We start from the raw sequence: 20169 nt of genomic DNA on the forward strand, positions 1-20169 counted from the left end.
GCCTGGCCAACATGGCGAAACCTCATCTCCACTAAATCTACAAAAATTAGCTGGGCGTGGTGGTGCACACCTGTAATCCCAGCTACTCAGGAGGCTGAGGCACAGGAATCACTTGAACCTGGGGGGCAGAGGTTGCAGTGAGCTGAGATTGCACCACTGCACTCAGCCTGGGCAACAGAGCAATACTCATTCCAAAAAAAAAGAAGAAAAAGAAAAATCTGATTGGCCTAGCCAGGTCTAAAGGGCTTAGTAATTAACACCCCTCTTCACTGCCTGAATTATGAACCCAAAGAGAAAAGAATCAGTAGGTGAGAAACAAAACAAGTCACTCTTGTCTTTAATAAAGCTGGTATTGGAGGATGAGGCTTAGGTGCAAGAAGAGCAGAGGGGAATGATAGTGCACCTACACCACATTTGCATCTTCAGGGCTCTTCCATTCACCCCAGTGGCTCCTTGCATTCTGCCCAGTGGAGATGAAAGGGAAGAAGACCACATCGTGAGCTGTTAGTTTATAGTGGCACTGATGTGTTTATTTCATTATATCCTTCTTTTCCTTCTTTCCTAAAATACGTATGGTAAAGGGACAAAGGTTAATGGGGGTAAGAGGTTTGTCCATTTACCTTACAGTAACAGATGTTTTAAGATGATTGTAATCTCTCTGTTTTAACTAAAAATGACTGAGAAGTTAATTCAATTCTGATTCAGGATCTGGATCGAAATCTGAGCAGACTCACAGCATCATTTGAAAAAGCAACAGCTGAGAAAGTCCGGTGTCAAGAAGAGGTGAACCAAACCGACAAAACCATCAAATTAGCTAACAGACTTGTCAAGGAACTTGAGGCAAGTTAAATCTTTTCTTCCAAACATTCTAACTAAAATATTCAGATCTGCTCGTGGGAATTTTATTATTTGCCACCAATAATAACTAAATAGACATGGAATTAACAACAAAGGATAATATTTAAAAATCACTCATACTGTGGCTCTAACCCACCAGAAGGAAGAAATGATCAAATAAATATCTTTTAATATATAGTCCTGAACCCAGTGTGCCATCAGTCTGATCTCCAATGAAAACAGGGAAGACATATACTTTATCAGAAGTTAGTGGTCTTGTATCCACTTTAAGACAATGGAGTACATCAGCTGTGGGTGGGTTATGTATTTATTTTTTCTACTTTCTCCCTTCCTTCCTTCCTTTCTTACCACATTGTGAAAAAATCCTTTAAAAATGAAAATAAAGCATGGTTTTCTTGAAATAGGTTATAAAACTCAGGATGGCTGCTAGATAATTGTGAAATTGAACTGTTGTCTTATCCTTTTAATATACATTTGCCATTGAATTCTACCAGCAAATGATTTCTTTCAAGTGAAACCTGGTTGGCTTATGGTTTTGTTGTTACCTCTTTTTATAGGTGACTGACATGCTAATGTTAGTAGTTATTACATCAGGTAAAGGTTTTTTATAATTCTTATTAACATTCTCTTGCTTGAACGTGAGTGGTAGAGGAACATCTGTTCTGTGACATCAGTGTTCACAGATTGTGTTTGCTCTACAATGTGGCATTCAACAGTTCTGGGGAAATCACCGAATGTCTTCAACTTTGTTTTCTTGTGTCTAAAACAGGGATGTGGATAATGTTTCCCTTACAAGGTTGTGATGATGCTCAAAAGACATAATGTATGTTCAAGTATTTCCTAACAAAAGTCAAAGAGATAAATAACGAAATTTTAAAATAAGAAAAGGATTTGAATAGACATTTTGCCATACAAAATACGCAGAGAGCACATGAAAAGATGCTCAACTCCATTAGTCATTAGGGAAATGCAAATTAAAACCACAACAAGATACCACTTCATAACCACCAGGATGACTGTAATAAAAAATATGGACAGTAATAGTATTGGCAAACGACATGGAGAAATGCTGGTTGGAATGTAAAATGGTTCCGCCTCTTTGAAAAACAGTTCTGCAGTTCTTCAAAACATTAAACATGAAGTTAGCATGTGATGCAATCATCTACTCATAGGTATATACCCCAAATAAATGAAAATAAACGTCCAAGGCCGGGCGCAGTGGCTCAAGCCTGTAATCCCAGCACTTTGGGAGGCCGAGACGGGCGGATCACGAGGTCAGGAGATCGAGACCATCCTGGCTAACACGGTGAAACCCCGTCTCTACTAAAAAATACAAAAAAATAGCCGGGCGAAGTGGCGGGCGCCTGTAGTCCCAGCTACTCGGGAGGCTGAGGCAGGAGAATGGCGTGAACCCGGGAGGCGGAGCTTGCAGTGAGCTGAGATCCGGCCACTGCATTCCAGCCTGGGTGACAGAGCAAGACTCCGTCTCAAAAAAAAAAAAAACAAAAACAAAAAAAGAAAATAAACGTCCATTAAAAAGCTCATATGCAAATGTTCATGGCAGTATTATTCATAATAGCTAAAAATAGAAACAACCCAAATGTCCATTAATTGAAAATGGATAAATAAAATGTATATCCATATAATGTAATAGTATGCATCTATAAAAATGAATACTGAGTTATGCTACAATGTATGAGTCTTGAAAAATCATGCTAAAAGAAAGAAACCAGACACAAAAGGTCACATATCACATGATATGTGATATCATATATCATACAGAGGCACATTCTGCCTGTGTATGAAATGTCCAGAACAGGCTAATTTATAGACGCAAAATAGACTAATGGTTGCCAGAGGCTGGACAAGGGTGTGGGGTTTGGGGAGTGACTACTACTGGATACACGGTTTGTCTTTGGGGTGAGGGAAATGTACTAAAATGAGCTAGAGGAGATAATTGTGCAAGTTTATATAGATAGTAAAAACCACTCTACTGTATATTTTAAAGGGTGAATTTCATGATATGTGAATTATATCTCAATAAAGTAGTTACTTTTTAAAGTATAAAGTCTATAACTACTATTAGAAAGTATATAAAATATATAACTAAAAAGTAGTAACAGTGTATAATTAAAAAGTATATAACTGTATTATTAGAAATGCCTTTAGCTGACAAACGTATAACTGTACTAAAATATGTAACTGTACTATTAGAAATGCATTTGGCTGGAGGTGATATCTAACTTTTACAGTGGCTCAAACAAATGGGAGCTTATTTTTCACATATTACAGAAATTGCTAAGGCTAGACCATTATCAGTGTTGATCTAGATGATTAGTGACCAGCCACCTAGGCTCTTTGTTGCCCTCTGCCTCTCCACACTTAGCAAGTGGTCATTCACCCTCATGCGTTTTGCCTCATGGTCTCAAGACCGTTGCTACACCTTCAGATTCAGAGAGACAATAGAGAAAGGGAACAATCTATATCAGCTGGGGTTTTCTCCTTTTATGAGAAAATCTTATGTTTTTCTGGAAATGTCTCTCTGGCAGACCCCCACTTAAGTTTCTTTAGTCAGAACTAGATAAACTCCTAACTCCACCCCACACCTCCTGCCCAAAAAAAAAAAAAAGTCTGGAAAAGGGGGAATGGGGCTATCATCATTGGCTTAGCAAGTCACCGTTCATCTCATGGAACTGGGCGCATTACCATCCTATTCAGATTCAGGGTTCTCTTAGCAAGAAAGGGGGAAACATGTTTTAGGATAGCTAGGTGATAGCCTCATTTCTTGTAGTAGTTTTTTTTTGTTTGTTTGTTTGTTTTGTTTGTTTTTTGAGAAGGAGTCTTGCTCTGTCATCCAGGCTGGAGTGCAGTGGCGTGATCTCAGCTCACCCCGCCCCCTAGGTTCATGCCATTCTCCTGGTAGCTGGGACTACAGGCACCCACCACCATACCCAGCTAATTGTTTTGTATTTTTAGTAGAGCGGGGTTTCACCATGTTAGCCAGGATGGTCTCGATCTCCTGACTTCATGATCTGCCCACCTCAGCCTCCCTAAGTGCTAGGATTACAGGCGTGAGCCACCACACCCAGCCTATAGTAGATTTTTAAAACCCTAAATTATTACCACAAATTTAATTCACCACAAGTTGAAATACACTATCTCTCTGAAATGCATAGTTCATTATGCAGAAACTCATAATTCACCCTGCAAATCCCCTCTCCATTCCATCTCAGTAACTGCAATTCTGTTCTTCCAGTTTTTCTGGCCCAAAGCTTTTGAATCACCCATGATTCTTTCTGACATCCAGTCCATCAGTATTTTCTGTTGACTCTGCTTTTCAGGTCCATTCCAAATCCCAGCACTTGGCATTCTCTTCACCTCACCATGCTGGTCCAGGCTGCTGGCATCTCTCCCCTAGGGTGCCTCTGCAGGCCCCACCATTACCTCCTAAAGCTTATATCCCTCATTGCAGCCGGGTGATATTTTACAAACTTAAGTACATTCCCATCACCCCTTCACTCAGAACTCCCCGATAACTAATTAATCACTCAAAGTCCAGTCTAAAGGCTTTACTGACCTACTAGGCCCTACATGATGATCTGTCTCCTGGATACCCGCCTGTCCTCACCTCTGCCACTTCCCTCTTGCCCTGTCTTCACTGGCCTTCTGTCTCTCCCTCATACTTCCAGGCACTCTCCTTCTTTGTGCCTTAGCCTTTCCCAGGCAATCACATCACTGGCTCTTTGTCAGGCTCTGCTGAAAGTTCTCATTATCAATTGGTTTTCTCTGACATCCCCACATAAAAGAGCCTTCATCCAACACACATGAGTCCCCCCACTCATTCACACACGCACATACAAGCACACATACGCATCTCTATTTTCTCCACTTGCTCTGTTACCGTTTTTTGATAGCATTTATTGCATGAACATAGTTGTACATGTATGCATACACACAAATACTTTTTTTGGTCTTTTTTTTCCCCAATTGAAATATGAGCTTCTCAAGAACAGGAAACTTCACCTTTTTTGTGCACTGCTTGATCCCAAGCATATAGAATAGTCCCGGTGTGTCATCGGCATCACTAGATATTTACTGAATGAATACATTAATAAATGGGTGGGTTTGGGGAGCCTCCTGTATTAAAATTCTGGAGCCTTTTGAAGACTTGCTTTTCTTAGGTGAGTTGAGAAATTTCACCAGTACTAGTACTTAAAACTACTGCCATTTAAAGTGGTAAGATTTAAGCAGTTTGAAGAGTTCACCATTTCTGAGGTACCTGAGAAAAAGTGTCATATAATTAGACTGTTTTCCTGGACTAGTTACAGAATGTCTGAAAGTTTTATCAAGGGGAAAGCAGGTCCTACCACGTGTCTCTAACATATAGCAATATTTCCAAAGGCTTTGCTTACTCATGATGATTTAGACAACGAAAGGAAAAGAAGATTGTAGTATGTGAACTAAGAAAAAATATGTATTTTTAAAGGATTCATTGAAGATGTCAGATATTTTTCTTTTAGGATAAATTCTTTCTGACTAGAACAGGAGACAGTTAACTTCTGAAAAACATCAAGACTGATGATTTTGTCTATATAGCATTGACCTGGAAGCTCAGCCATTCAGACTAATAAATCAGGCAATTTATATTTAATCATTAACTAACTCCTGAGTTGAGCAGCTGTTCAAAATTAGAAATGGGTCACCCCAGCCAGGATGACATTACAGGCAATCTATAATGCATTAGAATAAAATTATAGTGATTTTTAACTGTCTAGAAATTTATTACAGGACATGTTCCAACTCTTAAACCCTTGTTAGCCAATGTCAGTAATGATTTATGTTGCATGGATACTATAGCAAAATTATTGACGATTTCGATAGCCAATAAGTCTATGTTTAGTAAATCTTCAAATTTCAAAGCTGTTTTGGAGAATGAGGTGGGTACATTTTATTGTTTATCCTTTACAAACCAAAAACAACAAAGATAGAGGGTAGGTGAATGAGAGATTCCTCCTGAAAATTAATGGATATGTTGTCTGTGGCTGAGGAAGGAAAGTAATAAATTCTGTAGAGGGCTAGAGAGCTGAAGTTCCTTAGTGTTTAATTATATAGTTAACTTGCGGTGATCTTTATCAAGCAAAGCAAGGAGATGATCTTGAAACCACTTTGATAACCATTTTCACATGCTAATTTCATGACCTCCGACCTCAGTGTTGTAGATATTAAGATGGCTTGCAGGGAACTGGCATTCCAATCTGTTATGACATCATTTTTGTTTTCTGTGGTCAATCTACTTTCATGGGGAAAGCAAAATTTCATAGGGTGCCTCTTTGCTTGTACTAACAAATTGCTGATTTCTTTTCAGGTTCCATTAATTTGCATGTTCTTAAAATGTTGTATTTTTAGCATACATTGAAACAAAATAAATTAGTAAACTACCCTGCAGTTCAGTCAATCCATACATATTTATTGCAGTTTTATTCAAATCCAATATTAAGGGCTTCAGATATTTAACCTGTAAATCAGATTTTAAATGGCCATCCAACTAGATATAGGGACTTCAACAGCATTCTTGGAGAGTATTGTTGAAGTCCTGATTTCCACCTTTTTACATAGATCATAGCTTCCTCCACTGATTTAATGATTATATTAGAAAACTAACCTGATTTTAGTAACTACTAATGCTACTCTTTCATTAGTAGAATCCAGAATAGATGGCTATTTCGGCCTTATGTTTTAACTAATTAAGAAGAGTTGTGTTTGTCATTTCCCTTTGTCTGTAATCAGACCATTGCCAGCATGTTAAAAATAGGTAAGTAAATAAAAAGTTTGACTAGGGCAGTGTAGTGGGAAGAATGGAGAGCAGCTAGGCTGACATTAAAAATCCTGATATCAGGCCAGGTGTGGTGGCTCACGCCTGTAATCCCAGCACTTTGGGAGGCCAAGGCAGGTGGATTGCTTGAGCTCATGAGTGTGAGACCAGCCTGGGCAACATGGCGAAGCCCCATCTCTACAAAAAAATACAAAAATTTGCCAGGCATGGTGGCACATGCCTGTAGTCCCAGCTACTTGAGAGGCTGAAGTGAGAAGATGGCTTGAGCCCAGGAGGTAGAAGTTGCCATGAGCTGAGATGGTGCTACGGCATTCCATCGTGGGTAATAGAACCAGACCTTGTCAAATAAATAAGTAATCCTAACATCACTCATTCTTGGCCACAGCTCTTGGTCATCCTCCACTCCCAGAGGGACAGGGCAGAGACTGTCAGCCTTTCAAGAAGGACCTCAATCATAATGGAAGAGTTGGGATGTCCAGTGAGAAGAGATGTTAAAGAACTAATGTCACTTTGTGATAAGCTCCACTGAGGAGAGTATGAGAACTCCATCATAATGATGGGTTTCAAACACATGAAAGATTATAATAGTCACACCAAACCATTACACTCTGTTCCTTCTAGTGACTGTGTGGAAGGATATAAACTGTGCCATGAGGTAATTGCATTAAGCATTTGTGGAGTTGACGTTCACCCTGCAATTACAGCTGAGTAATTTCATCTTTCAGTCAGAGAAGATTCGCTGGGGTCAATCCATTAAGTCCTTTGAAGCTCAAGAGAAGACACTCTGTGGAGATGTTCTTCTCACGGCAGCATTTGTGTCTTATGTCGGACCCTTTACAAAGCAGTATCGCCAGGAGCTGGTGCACTGCGAGTGGGTTCCCTTTCTTCAACAGAAGGTAAGTTCAATTCCTTACCTTGCTAACAGGTAGAAAGATCATATTGCGATTTCCGTAGTAAAACCCACGTATATGCCAGACACTTTTGGACCTCTGTAACGAAAACTGACCAGAAACTCCACGGTGAAGGTGTGTCTTATGTGCTGCAGTTTTTCTTATTTTTACAAAATTCATATTTCATTATTTTAAAAATGTTTTCATTGATATATAATACTCATATGTCTTTCGGGGTAATGTGATAGTTTGATACCTGTATACAATGTGTAATGGTCAAGTCAGGGTAAGTAAGATATCTATCACCTTAAACATTTATTTTTTTCTCTGTGTTAGGAACACTATAATTCTTCCTTTCTAGCTATTTGAAATATACAATAAATTATGAACTACAATTTCCCTACTGTGCTGTTGAATACTGGCACTTACTTCTTCTATCTAACTGTATTTTTGTACCCGGTAACCAACTTCTCTGCATCCCCTCTCCCCCATTTCCCTCCCTCTAGTTCTCTGGTAACCATCATTCTGCTGTCTACCTCCATAAGATCCACTTTTTTAGCTCCCACATGTGAGTAAGAACACACGATATTTATCTTTTTGTGCCTGGCTCATTTCACTTACATAAAGTCCTCCAATTCCATTCATGTGGCTGAAAACGACAGGATTTCATTGTTTTTATGGCTGAATAGTATTCCATTATGCATGTATATCACATTTTCTTTATCTGCCCATCTGTTGATGGACAGTTAAGTTGATTCCGTGTCTTGGCTCTTGTGAATAGTGATGCAGTAAACATAGAAGTGCAGATATCTCTTTGACATACTGATTTCCTTTCTTTGAGTATATGCTCAGCAACTGGATTGCTGGATCATATGGTAGTTATTTTTTTTAGGAACCTGCATACTGTTTTCTGTAGTGCTATACTAATTTAAATTTCCATCAGCAGTACAAAAGCTTTCCCTTTTCTCTACATCCCCACCAGCATTCAATATTTTCTGTCTTTTTAATAATAGCCATTCTAACTGAGGTGAAATGATATCTCCTTGTGGTTTGGATTTACATTTCCTGATGACTCGGTGATGTTGAGTATTTTTCGTGTTACCTATTGGCCATTTGTACATCTTCTGAGAGAAATATCTATTCAAGTCCTTTGACCATTTTATAATCAAGTTTTTTGCTTTTTTGCTATTGAGTTGTTTGAGTTCCTTATGTATTCTGGTTATTGGTGCCTTGTTAGGTGACTAGTTTGCAAGTATTTTCTTCTATTCTCTAGATTATCTTTTCACTCTGTTGGTTATTTCCTTTGCTAGGCAGAAGCCTTTTAGCTTGATGCGATCCCATTTTTGCATTTGTTTGAGGTCTTACCCAAAAAATATTTGCCCAGATGTCCTGAAGCATTTTCCCAATTTTTCCTACAGAAGTTCTATAGTTTCAGGTCTTACATTTCAGTCTTTAATCCATTTTGATTTGATTTTCTGTTTTTGTTTTGCTTTCTGTTTGTTTCATTTTGTTTTTTGAGATGGAGTTTCCCTCTTGTTGCCCAGGCTGGAGTGCAATGGTGCGGTCTCGGCCCACTGCAACCTCCGCCCCCGAGGTTCAAGCGATTCTACTGCATCAGCCTCCCAAGTAGCTGGGATTACAGGCACCTGCCACCACACCCGGCTAATTTTTTTGTATTTTTAGTAGAGATGGGGTTTTGCCATTTGCCCAGGCTGGTCTCAAACTCTTGACCTCAGGTGATCCACCAGCCTCAGCCTCCCAAAATGCTGGAATTACAGGTGTGAGCCACTACACCTGGCCTGATTTGATTTTTGCCTATGATGAAAGATGGAAATAGTTTTTCTTATTTTAGTGATGGTTTCAACAAGAACATAAAAATTAGTTATGTAAACTACAGAATTATAGTTGGAAAAGTGCTTTAAACGGAAGTGATAACTAAAATCAAACTCAGATCATCATGTTATTGAATAGCATGAAACTTTTGTTTTCTTACTAATATTATGGGTTATTTGTTAGAGATTTTAAAAGGCTACTTTCAGACTTAAAGTGTAGCATTTTGTATGTAAGTATAAAGTAGCTTACCCTAAATTTGAAAATTCAAACCCATAAGTCAAGTGAAATAATAGATTTGCACAATGTAAAATCATCTAGTTTAAGATACTCCTTGTACAAATGAGAAAACTGAGACAGACAAATGACTCCACTTCAGTCATAGAGAATAGAAAATCAGACCCCCTGATTTCCAGGACTCTATTTTCTGTATAACACTGTCATCTCAATTGATTAAAACAGATTCTTAGTTTATATATCTAGCCCTTTCTGGAGTATGGAGACAAAGATGGACATGGGTACAGATATTAATAGAAAATTGAAGCAGTCATACCTGCTAGTCTCTGTTACTTCAGGGAAGTAGGAAAATGCAATACAAGCTGGCCAAACCAAAGAAAATTGAAATTAGAAGAACAGCTTTGAGGAGAGTGGTAAAAATATCAAAAATACCTGTGAAGGGCAACAGGGGAGTAGATGGTAAGAGTCGCCACACAGCTTTAAGAAACCCAAGAGTATTTGGACAAGATGAGTTTATAGTCACAGTAATAAAGCTTTCATCAGCAATATTCAAAGTATAGGAGTAAAAAGAGGGGAAAGAGAATGCCAAATCCAGCCAGGTTTATAGGCAGGTAAGCCAGAAAGAAAGGAGGTGAGGAAAGTCTTGCAGTGACTAGCAGAACAGTTAAGGAATGGGAGGAGCACTGTCAGCTGAAAAGAGATGGGAGGTTAGCCAGAAGTTAGTGTTAAAATATGGTAAAGTTTCCCAAAACCTTAAACACGGAATTGCCACATGATCCAGAAATTCTACTTGTCGGTATATACCCCAAAGAAGTAAAAATAGGAATTCAAACAGATGTTTGCATGCCATTGTTTATAGCAGCACTATTCACAATAGCCAAAAGGTGGAAGTGATTCATGTGTCCATGGACAGAATGGATTTTATCTTATGTTTATAAGGTATAAACATACAATAGAATGTTATTCAGCCTCAAAAATGAAGGAAATTCTGGTACATGCTACAACACGGATGAACCTTGTCAATATTAAGCTAACTGAAATTAGCCAGTCACATCTGGGCCTGGTGGCTAATGCCTGTAATCCCAGCACTTTGAGTGGCCATGGCGGGTGGATCACTTGAGATCAGGAGTTCGAGACCAGTCTGGCCAACAGAGTGAAACCTTGTCTCTACTAAAAATTAGCCAGGCATGGTGGTGGACGCCTGTAATCCAAGCTACTCAAGAGGCTGAGGCAGGAGAATTGCTTAAACCCAGGAGGTGGAAGTTGCAGTGAGCCAAGATCGCGCCACTGTACTCCAGCCTGGGCGACAGAGTGAGACACCATCCCCCGCAAAAAAAAAAAAAAAAAATTAAAATAAGCCGGTCACAAAAGGACAAATACTTCCACTTTACGAGGGACCTAGAGCATTCACATTCATAGAGACAGAAAGTGGAATGGTGGTTACCAGGGGCTGGGAGAGGGAGGAGTGGGAAGTTATTGTTTAATAGGTATGTTTCAGTTTGGGAAGATGAAAAAGTTCTGGAGATAGATAATGATGATGGTTGTACAACAATGTGAATGTACTTAATGCCACTTGAACTGTACACTTAGAATGGTTAAAATGACAAATTTTATGTTAAGTATATTTTGCCAAAGTAAAACAGTAAATAGGGTAAAGGCCTGGTGTGTTCATAGTATTTGTTAGAATAAGTGTTATGTTTAAAGATGTGAAAGAGATGTAGACAATCATAAAGAGTTGGGTACAGGAATTTTAGCTTTCAATGATGAAATAATTTCAGATTGTTACAATGTCTGGGACAACATTTCCCATCAAAAAAGGAGGCACTCTAATACCGCTCCAAAGACATCACCATCATGGGAGGAAGGGGTGTGCATATCAGAAGCCAGGGATGGGGGTGTTGTATAATCTTCCCAGGTGATTCTGATATCATCCGCTTCCTCCCCCAATTCCCCCAACATGCTGGAGTAGAAAGGAAATAAAGTGCTTTAACATGAAAGATGTCAAGGCCAGAGAGGGGATTCGTCATCTACATGGGCACTGAGGTTGTCAAGGATTGAAAGCAGAACTTGGAAAGGCGAGAAGGACCAATAGCTATATCATTCAAAAGATGAGGAAATAGATCGGAGATTGTATATCTGGAGTCCACGGGTCTTAAAGGTGGCATTTTGACTTAAAGATGGAAGAATCATGATTTGGGTTGACTTACAGGGAAGAAAGAGGAATGGCAACTCTTTCCCACACCCACTTTTCAGTAATGGGATTATTAAGAAAATGAACTGTCTGCTGGGTATGGTGGCTCATGTCTCCCAGTGCTTTGGGAGGCCAAGGCAAGAGGATCCCTTGAGGCCAGGAGTTTGAGACCAGTCTGGGCTACACAGTGAGACCCTATCTATACAAAAAAAAATTTTTTTTAACCCAGCCAGGTGTGGTGGCAAAGAGGCTGAGGAGGGAGGATCACTTGAGTTCAGGAGTTAGAGGTTACAGCGAGCTTTGATGGCACCACTGAACTCCAGGCTGGGTGACAGAGTGAGACCTTATTTCAGAAAGAAAGAAAAAGAGAGAGAGAGAGAGGTGGGAAGGGAGGAAAATGAACTCTTTCCACTTGCGAAGGCCCTCAAGTGAAATGAGACTCTAGAACAATGACTCTTGTACCCCACCCCAGCCTCTCATTAAAATCATATGAGAGAGAACTTTTGAAATGTATTGATGCCCATTGATACTGAATCACTTGGGGGAAGGGCTATGCCTGTTGGCAGCTTTTTAAAGCTCTCCCGTAAGTACTATATCCAGCCTGGGGTTGACAGCCATTGCCCTTGGGGGAGAGCCTGGTTTTGGTTAAGACAAGCAGGTAGAGAAGATAAGGCAATTTGGTCCAAACAGGACTAAGGTACTAAAGGGTATGGGGGAAGGGTTGTCAGAAAGTACAACCACTGGGGCATGAGTTTGAGGGATGGGACAGGGAGAAAACAGTAACACAGAGGGTAGTGGCTGAAAAGGACAGGGGCTGTGGGCATACACAGTCTTGAGGGTCCAAATTACACTGTTTTCCAAAGTTGTTTCCATCCAAAATTACTGTTTGCTGGGCAGATGGACAGAATCATAGGCAAGTTCAAGGCAGCCTTTGCACTCCACTCATTGCTTTGACCCAGCAGTTTACAGACAGAGCAAATATGTGGAGTTATTTGTGCCAATAATTAGTTATTAGTTATTAATTAGTTATTACAAGCACTAATTCTAAGCCTCTGTGTCCTATGCAATAAAATAGAGATTTACCTTGAAGAACTCTTGTAAGGGTTAAATGAAAAAATGGCAAGAATGAATCTATATGAATAAATTTTGTGAACAGGTAAAGCCTTACGTACACGTGAGTTGTTATATTACTGTAACATTAGGAGAAATTTGGAGTATTACCTCCACAGGAAATTACCCTTTTATCTTAGGAATATGCCAGTTGGTCAGTTTCTAGAGGCCAGACGGGCATTTGGTGTTATGACTAATTTCACTTTGGCTCATGGCATGTGCTTCCAGCCTTGTCTTTTCTCTCTAGCAAATGGTTCTTTTCCAAAGAGTGAGCCTTCTTTTTTCTTTCAGCTCCACCTCATAGTAACATCCTGACTCACAACATGTTGACCCTACTTAATAGAGCAATTAGATGGAGCCTCACAACAGGCTAACTCTAGAAGCAGACTTTGAACTAAAGGGTTCCCTCTTTACACTTGGTTTCCAAACCCATTTTCCTTGCTGCAGACTCCAAGAAATTCTGACAAGACAAGTTAATTATGATAAAAAGGTATACTCTAATATGTCACTTAATGAAGGGGATATGTTCTGAGAAATGCCTTTTGTTGTACTTGCATAGACCTAGATGAGACAGCCTACTACACACCTAGGCTACATGGCATAGCCTATTGCTCCTAGGCTGCAAACCTGCACAGCATGTTATTTTATTGAATGCGGTAGGCAGTTGTAGCACAATGATAAGTATTTGTGCATCTAAATCTATCCAAACATAGAAAAGATACAGAAAAAATATAGCATAAAAGACTAAAATTGATACACCTGTATAGAGCACCTATCGTGAACGGAGCATGCAGAACTGGAAATTGCTCTGGCTTAGTCAGTGAGTGAATGTGAAGGCCAAGGACATTACTGTATACTACTGTAGACTTTGTAAACACTGTACCCTTAGTCTACACAAAATTTGTTTTTAAAATAATGTAATTGTACTACAACATCATGATGGCTACAGTGTCACTAGGTGATAGGAATTTTTTGGCTCCATTATAATCTTATGAAACCACTTGTGTATATGCAGTCCATCGTTGACCAAAATATCATATGGTGCACGCCTGTGTATGAAATGAGGCTTATTTTCCTCAGCCTACACTTCGGTTAATACTAATTGTGAAAATGATGCCTGTATTATAACTATCAAAAAATATTTTGATGAAAAAAATTCTGTAGGTAGCTATGCTCCTAGCTATTTGGACACAATACTATTAAAACATCCTAAAAATTTGAGTCTCAAAGTAGTCATTGTAGTTATGATATTCTTTAATGTAGGTGTCTTCATTTAGATCAAGATGGGTTTTATTTCTTCATTTATATTGAAATGGGTTTTATTTCCCCTACTGACCAGGAAAAAAGGGGGAGATTGATATTCTTTTTGATCCCTGGCTCTCTACTCTGCACAGAGTAGGTACTCACACCATTGATTTTGGATATGAAATCTGCAGGTGCCCCTTCTGTTAGTTCTTAGAGCTTCAGAAATCAAAGTTACTCACAGCCCCCAATTGTTTCAGCTGTTTGTATTAAGTAGAAGGTAACAAAGCACATATCTCTTGCCAATAGAAAAGTGCTTATTCTAAAAGATCAAATTGCCTATGTCTCTAAGGGAACTATGGATCAAATCAGATACCAAGACTTGTTCAATATCACTAGGAGATAGGGTTTGATTCATTTTTAAGATAACATTGTAGTCAGAGGCAGTAAGAATATTGTGCTACTTTTCTTATATTCATATCAAATTGCATCCCAGCCTTAATGTGGGAACCTTTCAGCATTTTGTTTTGAAGCTCTGTGACAAACCAATGAACCAAACTGTTACTGCTGATATAGCCTCCCCTACCTACTACAGGTAGGGTTCTTACTACAGTCTCTTATGGAGGCATGCTTCCATGTTAACCACCCCACCAAGCTGGGGGGCTAGCTCGGTATTCATCCTGCACATTTTGGTGTCTCTGGACAGTGTTTCATGTATGTAGAAAATGCTCAATAAATGTTTGGTGATTGATGACTGGAGGAGTGAACAAATACATTCTTTAATACGATTTCTGCTACAACATTATTTGTTGTCCATTTTTATAAAGACTTATGTTTATTCTTTAAAATGGATCACTCTGTCCACCCCGCTTGCCCCTTCCTCCTTGCTTGCCCCTCCCCAACCCCTTAGTTTCCAATGCAATCAAGGCAAGGATAATTTCCTCTCAGCCTAGAAGTGGCATCCTAAGTTCCTTTGCACAACTGAGGAGTTGATGGAGTTCCAGTGAACTGAGTACTTTTCATTAACCCATCCCAGAAAGAGAGGTCATCTCTTTGTAGCATTGGTCTGTAGAAAAAAAAATGAAGTGCCTGAACAAGATACTGAATTTTAGCATTGCTTATACGGGGGTGGGGGTGTGGATTGCTCCACGAGCAAATACATTTCTGGTGTCCTGCCGTTCTTCCTGGTGTGTCAATTCTCTCTTACCTAAGTATGGGGCAAAGTCTCTCTCAGTTGAAGCCCAGTAGATGCAATTGATAAAACCGATGTTGCATCCCACAGTTGACAGAATTCTGAGATATAAAATACTGGGTTTATCAAGTCAAATCGCATCTAATGATGAGTTGTGTTTGGCTTCTGAGAATCCACAGAAAATTATCATGTGTTTACCTAGAGTTACTTTCTCATGACTTTGTTCTCTTCTTTTCTTGTCTGTCTTCTCTCTCTGCCACGTGGCCAATTTGTTGCATTCAACTCTGATTTTAAAGGTTTTCATTCCACTAACTGAAGGCCTGGACTTGATTTCCATGTTGACGGATGATGCTACAGTTGCCACCTGGAATAACGAAGGGCTGCCCAGCGACAGAATGTCCACCGAAAATGCTGCTATCCTAACACACTGTGAGCGCTGGCCTCTGCTGATAGATCCCCAGCAACAGGGAATTAAGTGGATCAAGAATAAGTATGGAACGGACCTGAAAGTCACACATTTGGGCCAGAAAGGGTATGTGAAGTTTGAAGAGATTGGCTTTCTGTTTACCTGCTGTGAAGTGGGTCTCATTTGTATAAAGTCATGATGTTTCTTAGACCTCTCCACCACGCTGATGTATTACAACTTGGTGCTATTTGTTTATCTGCCTGCTCGTGTTTCATATAAAGTATCTCTGTTGAAAAGGCATTCTTGTTGGATGGCATCCAATTATCTGAAGAAGAGATAAAATTGAAGGTTAGAACAAACATTGTGTCTGTGGGGAAAAATATGTGAATTTTCTAAAGCCAACATGGATGTATATTACATTCCTTCTCTAGAGTGTTTGGATAGTAACACAAGAATTGTCAATGGTGCCTCCAGGCTTAATGATGTTTACGGTCATATTTCTAAATCTATACTCTGCCTATAGAAGGATCTTAACATGGCTACAAGTCCCAACACTGGATGCCTGAAGTTAATTTATTATCTTAGTCAAGATTTACATGTCACTTTTGAGAACTGAATCTACTCCAAGAATTTCTGTTACTAAGTCATCATGATAATACTGTCTGATAGATAGAAAGCTGTCTTGTATGCAGTTGCTATTCAGTTAATGTTGAATAATTTTAGAACTATGGATATTTCACTTGACCCTTCCATCCTCTTTTTATACATAGAGTGAAATAATAAATTTCTGTAGTTATACAAGGAAATGTAGTTCTTAGGCCGGGTGCAGTAGCTCATGCCGATAATCCCAGCACTTTAGGAGGCTGAGACAGGAGGATTGCTTAAAGCCAGGAGTTTGAGACCAGCCTGAGCAACATAGTGAGACCCCCATCTCTACCAAAACAACAACAAAAAAAGTAGGCAGGTATGGTGGTGCCTACCTGTAGTCACAGCTACTGGAGAGGCTGAGGCATCACTTGAGCTGGAGGATCACTTGAGCCCAGGAAATGGAGGCTACATTGAACCGTAAACATACCACTGCACTCCAGGCTGAACAACAGAGTGAGACCGCCATCTCTGTTTGTTTGTTTTTCTTTTTTTTTTTTAATGTAGTTTTTGCTTATCTGAATACTTGCAGAAAATTATTTTTGGTAGGGAGATATTTGTTGGAGAGTAAGATCAAAGTAAAATGATATCTCACCCTTGTAAGTGACTAAACTTAAAGATTTAAAAAATAAAAGTTTGATCAAGTTATAAAGCATTTAACACATGAAATTTTACTTTAGAAAGACCCATCAAATAAATTTACATGTATGATATTTTGATAATTTACACTTATTTCAACTATGGTTGCTATTATAAGCAACTAATCTATATATAGATTTATTAGTTCAAACTATTAAATTTCACTTGGAAAATACAACTAAAATGTATCTTAAAATTTCATATTTAATTTCTGTGTAATCTAGTTAAAGGAAACTACTTTATAAAATAGTTTTCTCTAAGTTTGTCCCATTTAGAATATCTACATTAAATATAATTTGATCATATAAAAAATTTTGAACATTTTGTGCCAATTTACATTTTATTATCTCAAATCCCACTGATTTTTAAGGTTTGTGAATGCCATTGAAACTGCTTTGGCCTTTGGTGATGTCATCTTAATAGAAAATCTCGAGGAAACAATAGATCCAGTCCTGGATCCACTACTTGGCAGGAATACAATTAAAAAAGGAAAGTAAGTATTCTTGAATTTTTAACATATATATCGTGCTAAATGATTTTCAGCAGCAGCATCTATTTCTTAGCTTCATAATCAAGCAGTCTATTGAAATCTTAGTGATATTTCTGAGTTTCCATTTCATGCACCTCCACTCCAAGACCAAAGCAACTGCAACATAATTCAGACTTTCAGACTATTTATTTGGTGGTTTTAGATTTGTTTTATCCAATTTCTGATCTGTAGGCCAAAAAAATGCATTGTTATAAATCTGAGAATAGTTGCCTCTTTTAAAATTTATACCAACGTTTCTCTAACTTCAGTAATTTGCAGAACACCTTGAATATGGCTGCCAATCTACATATCACTTGTGCCCTGTTTACTTAATATTTTTCTTTAACTAGGTTTTAAATCCATTCACTGTTTTTTAAAATCAGCATGGGTTTAATGTGCTAGCTCTGTTTTTCCTAATTTAAAATGTAACCATTCAGAAAAGGAGAGTTCATTAGTGGATCCCTGAAATCATCCCTTATGCCAGCAATATTGGATTATCAACAACAGAGAAATACTTCCCCTTACCCCCTCCAGGAGCTATATGTGACTTTCTAAGAGGTGGCCATTCCCCCAAGAAAATGTACTTTCCAGAACATTCTCTGAGGGGCCTTGAAGCCATTTCTGAGGAGTCATCATGTCACTTTCCTATGAATGTGTGAAAGGTCAGGTGCAGCAACTGTGTCTTCAATCAAGTCTGGGTGGGCATAGGGGAAACTGGCACTCCAGAGACTCCTTATGCCTCTTCACACAAGCAACCAACATTCATTAGACTTAATTCACTGAATTTCCTTCCCTCTCTTCTTTTTTTCTTCAAAGAGATATAATTTCAGAACTTCCCCCACCCTGTTCTTCCTTAACACCCACGCTCTGCCTCTAAGGTATCTGTCCCCTTTTTCATCACTAGCTTATTCTTGTCAATTTTAAGTGGAAATAGGCCTACATCAGGATGACTAACTTCTTGGTCTCTAACTGATTAGTATGGTATTTATCATACAACTCACTAAGTAAATCCATTTAGAGTGACTGACAACTTATAATTGTTTAATAAACCAAAATTTACCCAGGCACACATTTAGAACAATCTAACAAGCCACTTGACAAACTGCAACTCTTAACATAAATATAATTGTAGCTGTGTCTGATGTGTTAAAAATATAGTATAAAATGTTGAATGTCACTGAAGTGAAATCCTTGTTATTAAGGTTCTGACTCTATTATGAAGACCTAAAATTTTTATCAGTGAAATGCATGTTCTCTGATCTTCAACTTCAACTTCAATAGCACAATTTAGGTGTAAGCAATTTGATGACTCTTATTACATATATAGTTGGACAATCTGAAATTTCCAAAGACTGATAAATTTGAGTCATGATTCTCAGTATGGATGTAGTTAACTACCAGTGAGGATTCTAGAGGTCTTCAATTTTAGACACAAATTTTACATAGAGCTTCAAGTCTTTATCACAAATATCAGGCCAGAACAATTTAATTCAAATTAATAATATTTACTGAATATGTACTCTCTGTTAAGCCTTATAAAATTGATCATATTGTAGCAGGACGAGCCACAGACAAAACTCCTCAGACACCGAGTTAAAGAAGGAAGGGGTTTATTCTGCCGGGGGCATCGGCAAGACTCCTGTCTCAAGAGCCGAGCTCCCCGAGTGAGCAATTCCTGTCCCTTTTAAGGGCTCACAACTCTAAGGGGGTGCGCATGAGAGGGTCGTGATTGATTGAGCAAGCAGGGGGTATGTGACTGGGGGCTGCATGCACTGATAATTAGATTGGAGCGAAACAGGATAGAGATTTTCACAGTGCTTTTCTGTACAATGTCTGTAATCTATAGATAACATAACCAATTAGGTCAGGGGCCGATCTTTAACTACCAGGCCCGGGGTGTGGCGCCGGGCTGCCTGCTTGTGGATTTCATTTCTGCCTTTTAGTTTTTACTTTTTCTTTCTCTGGAGGCAGAAATTGGGCACAAGACAATATGAGGGGTAGTCTCCTCCCTTATTCCCCCTCTTTGAGACTCTCAATCAATAGTGGGAGTTCTCACTTTTATCTTTACTACTTATGTCTTCTTGCAAGACAGATCAATAGTGATTCATATAGTACACTTGTGCTGAAGCATTTTGGTGAACTAAGGTAGCGATGAAGCTTCTTATCATTTGAAGAAGTACAGGTAGCAAACAAGGGAGCAGTAAGCAAGTTCCTATTACTATTATAACTTTTATTGTAAGAGTTTTAAATCCTCCTAGCGCTGGAAACCATTTTTTAAACATGACCCTAGGATCAAATCCATGCCACACTTGCACGGGCACATGTGCCAGTTTTGTCATATCTTTATGTCTTCAACTACTTACCCTTGATTATCTATGTGTAGGCAGCAATTAGTAAGGTTAAATTTCCTATAGACCTCTCCTTCAGCTGCTAGCAAGTAGTCAAGAGCTGATCTATTTTGATAGCATTTCTCATCTGAGTTTCTTGCCAGGCCAGAATAGTCAAGGCTCTGCCAGTTTTATTAGTGATTATTTTTAAGACAGCTTGTAACCATATGATTCGGTTGA

General features: G+C 38.9%; 1 protein-coding gene across 1 annotated transcript in view; it reads left to right on the top strand.

Annotated features, from left to right (window-relative positions):
• The window catches only part of DNAH11 (dynein axonemal heavy chain 11), a 410596-nt gene that overhangs the window by 302759 nt on the left and 87668 nt on the right, over positions 1-20169 (top strand). The window contains exons 63-66 of the mRNA XM_031665316.1: positions 706-840; positions 7417-7587; positions 15680-15915; positions 17444-17566. Of these exons, the coding sequence (XP_031521176.1) occupies positions 706-840; positions 7417-7587; positions 15680-15915; positions 17444-17566 (665 nt within the window). The remainder of the gene's footprint in view (positions 1-705; positions 841-7416; positions 7588-15679; positions 15916-17443; positions 17567-20169) is intronic.

The sequence above is a fragment of the Papio anubis genome, chromosome 4, assembly GCF_008728515.1.
Source record: "Papio anubis isolate 15944 chromosome 4, Panubis1.0, whole genome shotgun sequence".
Taxonomy (NCBI): domain Eukaryota; kingdom Metazoa; phylum Chordata; class Mammalia; order Primates; family Cercopithecidae; genus Papio; species Papio anubis.